This window comes from Nymphalis io, chromosome 4 (genome assembly GCF_905147045.1).
Source record: "Nymphalis io chromosome 4, ilAglIoxx1.1, whole genome shotgun sequence".
NCBI classification, from domain to species: Eukaryota; Metazoa; Arthropoda; class Insecta; order Lepidoptera; family Nymphalidae; genus Nymphalis; species Nymphalis io.
This window is the reverse complement of record NC_065891.1, coordinates 10,248,559-10,254,642: the sequence shown is the minus strand read 5'-3', so window position 1 is coordinate 10,254,642 and position 6,084 is coordinate 10,248,559. Positions and strand designations below refer to the sequence as shown.

The window sequence follows — 6,084 nt, the reverse complement described above, 5'->3', positions numbered from 1 at the left end:
CGTATACGAAATAAATATGTGTTGATAAAAAACCGAAAGAATAAGAGCAGGTTTTTATATATGACAACTCGCAAATACATGCAGTAGAATACATTTAACTTCTAATCTAAAATTCTTCTAATTTCCAAAGATTGTACATGTTTTTGAATATAGATCTCAAGGAGAAAACTCGGTAAGAAAGTCCGTCTTTTATACAGATTAATTATTGTAGATATAATAAGAATTAATAACAATATATTATGTATATAATATATACATTTCAAGCCGAGATATCTCTTCTTTCCTTTTCTTTATAGAATGGTAGGTGGCAGATGGGCAGCCTGACAGTAAGTGGTCACCACCATAGAGATTGGCGCCTTAAGAAATGTTAACAATTCCTCATATAACCAATACACCACCAACCTTGGGAACTAAATATGCTTAATTTGCGCTTAAAATTAATCTCGTGCTCGGAGGTGACGAAAAACTATTAGCTGCAGGCGTTTTTTACTTTTCATTTTTAATGGATATTTTGAAAAAAGTGTGGTATTTTGTCATACATTTCAATCTTACTCAAAAAAGTCTCAAATTCTAATCCAGCGTCGTCGTATGCAAAATCAGTTGAAGCCTTAAGTATTATCAGAATCATAGACATACAAAAAGAAAGTGTTACCTTGGCAGCGTATTTGGGTATCTGAATTACGGACGGAACTCGTGACCATGTTCTGGTTTTTAAAGTAAGCAATTATAATACGAAAGATATTAATATAATATAAATGTATTATAACCGTCATTTGTTGCTACTTATACCTGCTGGACGATTATTGTTCTATTAAGAAATTATTCCAAAAATAATTAATTGTATTTAATGCACCTTCACTGTAAGCTTGTTCGTTACATATTCACATAATATTTTTTTGAATTGTTGTAAAAATATGTCTGTATTTTAAATTATTTGTGTTCCGTATTTCGCAAAAATTAAAAAAAAAAGTTGACTTGCAAGAAAAATACCAAATAAATATCACGATACAATACTTCAGGGAAATATTTAAAAATATAGATGTTTTTTGTGAATTTTTGGAATATTTTTTAAATATAATTATTCAAACGAAAACTAATTATCATAATTTATTCAATATATATCATTTATTCAATAAAAAGAACTTAGTGTAACCCCCAATTTAAACTGAAATAAGTCTAAAAAAAATTGTGATAATTGAAAAAAATATACTTAAATATTGAGTAAAGAAATGAATTGATAAATTCGTAAAGATAAGAATCTTAAACATTTCTTGGCATACTGACCTATTGTTTTAAAAGATAAAATGTATTTATATTCTGCAAAAAGGTGACAAGAATATGTTAACATTTGAAAATAAAAACAAGTACTAATTCGATTTAAGTTTTTTATTGTTAAGTATCGCAATGAGATTCGGGACATGCATTCAACTCACTTACTTTAGGTACAATACAAATGATATTAAGTTTCGTTCCAAGATTCTTTATATGAATATCTTCCCTGTGATATTCCAGTAAACAAGAAATTTCTTCTGCGTCTCCTTTATACTTAATTTATTAAATATTTAATTAATAATAATATCCTGGGACATTATTCACACTCGGCCATCTGATCCCAAATTAAGAAGAGCCTGTGCTATGGAGACCAGACAACTGATATACTACAAATACTACTTTTCTTTTGTAAATACATACTTATATAGATAATTACACCCAGACTCAGGACAAACAGACATGTTCAGGCAACAAATGTCTGTTCTGGGTGGGAATCGAACCTACAACCTTCGGTGTGAATCTACCAACCACGCCAAACGGCTGGTTACCATCAATTATCAATAGTATATAATAAATAGCATGTTGTTCTAGATATTATTAGCAAATACACTTATTTGCGCATGACTTTCTGGTTCTCCTGAAACATTCATAAATATTGTTACTCAAGAACACGTGCGAAATTTAATAACTAATAACGACTACACCAAATCAGTACCTTATAACCCCTGAGGTTGCGTGTGAAGGTAGGTATCATAGCCTTACGAAAATTGTTCACGACCTTCTCACTTTAAGAAACTTCATCAGTAAGGCAGTTTGGTTCGTATTCTAGTAACGATCACTCGATTACGGCTTACCTCGATTTGCAACTTTTTTGTTATATTTTAAAATGAAATCGGTTGTTGTTCTTATAATTTGTATGTGCACGTTAAGTCTCGCCAGGCGAGACACCGGATTCCCAGCTGGTCTTTTGGCAGAATGTATGTATATTATACAAAATATAATACTAAATGATAAATATGTAACTAAAACAAAAATAGATTTCGAGGTTTAATTCACCAGTAATTGGTATTCACCGTCCAATACTGGTTGGTAATAATTTCAGTGGAGATTTTCTTCAGAATTATTAAAATAGTTTTAGTAAATAAAACTAAACTTGGATTTGTTTGTATTAGTGTTTTATGTGTTTAAGCATCATTTCAACGGGAAAATAAATGTTAATAAATAATGCTATTTAAAAATTAGGCCCGGGAATGACGAAAAATACAACACTATCCCAGAAAACGAAGGATTCGCTAACAGCCGTAGTTCTCTGGCCTAGCAGTGGCTGGCTGGGAAGTAGTGAGGAGACTTGTAAGCTTAACCACCAAGGAGTATCTTGTGTGGAGAAACATTTGGACTTTAAAAAGAAAAAAACGCTGGTATGTGATTTTTTATTTCTTTTTCGTTTACATTTCTGAATACCACTTACATTTTGTAAATTTTGATTGTTTGATCGTTTTGAACTATTTATTATTTTTACTTATTATATCTAACTAATAGAAAATATCCGGGCTTGGCTTTAAATATTTTGTAAACAATTATCCGATACTGGAGGAATCGTATTAGTATACGATTCCGTATACGAAAAACGAAACGAACGAAACGATAGAAACTAAAAAACCTTCCATTTTTAAATATCAATTAAAACGCAGCTTCATTCTGTTCAGGTATTTATAAGCGGCTATTTAGATGCGTCGTTTTCGCCAATCGTGCGAGCTTTAGCGACTCCTTACCTCGACCGAGGACGTAATGTCATTATTTTGGAAATATATCCTATACTCCATCGGAGCTACCCAATGTAAGTATTTTTATTTATTTTTGACATATATAACAACCATTTCATTTTTAACAGAAATATGGATATTTAACAACGAAAAGCGATATTTTATCCTTATTACTTATAAAGTTTAGATATACATTATCACACACCTTAGTCTAATGGCTAGTTTATAAGGCTGCAGATCCTGAGTTCAATTCCTGCGATTGAACTATTTCTGGTCTTAGCGCATTGCTTTCCCTGGTCTGGTTCAGGGTTTTATCGGATTATGAGAGTGAGTGAGTAGTGATTACACCTGTTTGCGCGCACACTTGCGTATCTCTCGTATGCAAGCTCATGCGCCTTTGGGCAGACTGGAATGGCCACCGTGACTAAAATCAATCGTCATCATCATATCTCATTACTCGTTGATATAATCCTCAACATTTATATATATTGGATTTTTATACGATACGTAGACTTAGGGCAGATGGTCATCAGACCATCACCAGTAAGTGGACTGCCTATAGACATTGGCGCCTTAAGAAATATTGACTATTCCATACACCATGCTACTAACCTTGGTAACTAAGATGTTATGTCTTTGATGCGTGGAGATGCTCAAGCTTTTAACTGGAACACAAAATACTAAGTATTGCTGTTTGGCGGTAGAATATGTGATGAGTGGGTGGTACCCATATGGGCTTGCACAAAGCCTTACCACCAAGTAAATATATCTCGATAATTTAAATCTGACGTCAAAACGTCAGATTTAAATTATCGAGATATATATAAATAATAAATTAGTAATAGAATCACATTAAAATCGCTATTTAACAATTCTTATAGCCTTTTATAATTTTACACTATAGAGTTTTAATAAATACATTGTAATAATATTATAAAATGAGAATGTTATGTTTTAATAATGTTTCATCTTCATTTCCGACAGCGCAGCACGCCTTACAAAACCCTTAGGCATTATCTTAGGAGAATTCATAGCTGAATTAACGCGAAGAGGTTTGCATCCAGATAAACTTGAACTGCTAGGAGGGAGCTTGGGAGCCCACATTGCATCATACGCAGCAACTAGATATCATGAACTAACTCATTATAAACCAGCTCGGCTTACTGGTAAGCGGATGTCTTTAAACTAATAATGAATATAAACATATTTCTTCCAATAATTTCTCCAGTTATTTTAAAACTACAACTTTATTTTTATATACTTACGCTTATTTTATTAAATTAGTACACAAAAAAATATACAAATAGAAATTTAATCGAGATATTCAAGTTTGCATTATTTTATATACATATAAATCATAAATATATTTTTGCAATAAGCAAACATAAATTTCCACATTTTCAACCTTGTAATAGAGGTAGGCATTCATATGGGTAAGCTACCAAATAAAGTACATCATTATTTTATTTAAAAAATAATAATTCGTATATAACATAACATTAAAAAAAACTAATTATAAGAACTTAAAATATTTACAGGTCGCATTCAATTATGAGTCTCTTATGGGTAATTGTAAACAGATAACTGTTATATTTAGTTTTTTATAGTTTACAGATCATATCAAAGTTTTAAGGCATAAAAGTTTTGCTAATATTACTTAATAACTATACATTGCAGGTCTGGACCCAGCAGGCCCATGTTTCCGCTCACTGCCACGCTCTGAGCGATTCAACTCGGATGCAGCACATAAAGTCGACGCTGTACATACTAATATTGATGGATTCGGATTAGCGGAGGCCGTCGCTCACATCGACTTTTATGTCAACGGGGGTAGGCTTTATTTAATTTTAGTACTTTTTTAGGCTTTTTAAAAATATCCGTAAAAATATCCGACGTATTATGATATTTCATGATGAAAAACCTGAAAATGTACGTTTTTTTTAAATGTATTCCATCGGATGCTTCGATCGGATAAATACGTATTCAAAAATATTGTACTAAAACTATAAAGGTATACCAATTCACTGCTCTACAAGGTCCCGCCCTGGTCGAAATGTATTATGATACTTTTACTATTTTATCAGTAACATATATTTATTTTTATAATTAACTATTTTTTTTTAAATGTATTTTTGTTTTAGGTGAATTTCAACCCGCAACGATACGAGACTATCTTGTACCGTGCTTCCAACTTTGCAGTCACGTACGAGCAGCCATCTACTGGGCTATAGCGAATTATGAAACAGAACAATTTTTAGGAGTTCGTTGTGACTCCGTCGCACGCGTGAGACACGGACAGTGTTACCATGGACATTTGGAGACCAATGTCCTCGGCCCGAAGACTAACTTCAGCCGCCCCGGTATTTACTACCTGCCTACATTAGATACATTACCCTACTACATGGGCGAGAAGGGTTTAAGTGAAAGACGATATGATGTTAATAATTATTTATTAAGAATTGCGCCAGATGAAGACATGGTTATATGAATAAATTATGTTTTATTAAGTTTATTAATTTGTTTTATATTTAAAAAAAAAAAATAACATACGTATTTGTAATATTTCTAACACAAGCACATCTAGGCTGTTAGATTGCGACAAATTTTGGTGTTGAGATAGACGAACTTTTTTTTTTCACTCTCGAAAAACGCGTTACGCGTTTCCCCCACGGGAACAGTGGGGGGGGGGGGGGATGTGGGGCTCGCCGGTGTCCGAGGCGCCGAGTGTGCCCCGAACATCGGAATACCCAGTAAAAAACCAGCGGTACCCTTTCCGTCTTAACGAGGACGAGGAGTGACAAATTTTGGTGTTGAGATAGACCAACTCGTGTTGGTCTGATTTTATTTAATGGTTATGTTTTGTAAGCACTCCGAAAATCTGTCACTAGATGGCATACCTAATAATACATGCGTCTATATTTAAATAGAAAAACTAATTTTTTAATGCGTTTTACACCATTTGTTTGCATTTTCTAGTACATGCCTAGTTGGTAATTTTTAACCATTCACTCGTGGTTATTCCCTGCCCATCGTGGACAATTAAGTATTT

The 6,084-nt window shown here is 32.8% G+C and overlaps 1 protein-coding gene across 1 annotated transcript; it reads left to right on the top strand.

The window, feature by feature from the left end:
- The first annotated feature begins 2,522 nt into the window (after positions 1-2,522).
- On the top strand, positions 2,523-5,523 carry LOC126781853 (lipase member H-like). Its single transcript, XM_050506962.1, has 5 exons — positions 2,523-2,690; positions 2,979-3,109; positions 4,020-4,201; positions 4,713-4,865; positions 5,177-5,523. The coding sequence occupies exons 1-5, from the start codon at positions 2,523-2,525 to the stop codon at positions 5,521-5,523; spliced, it is 981 nt and encodes a 326-aa protein (XP_050362919.1).
- The last annotated feature ends 561 nt before the right edge of the window (positions 5,524-6,084 follow it).

Coding starts and splice junctions, on each gene's coding strand:
- LOC126781853 (XM_050506962.1), top strand. CDS start 2,523: ATGACGAAAAATACAACACTATCCCAGAAAACGAAGGATTCGCTAACA. Junction 2,691..2,978: donor TTAAAAAGAAAAAAACGCTG/GTATGTGATTTT, acceptor CATTCTGTTCAG/GTATTTATAAGCGGCTATTT. Junction 4,202..4,712: donor TAAACCAGCTCGGCTTACTG/GTAAGCGGATGT, acceptor TATACATTGCAG/GTCTGGACCCAGCAGGCCCA.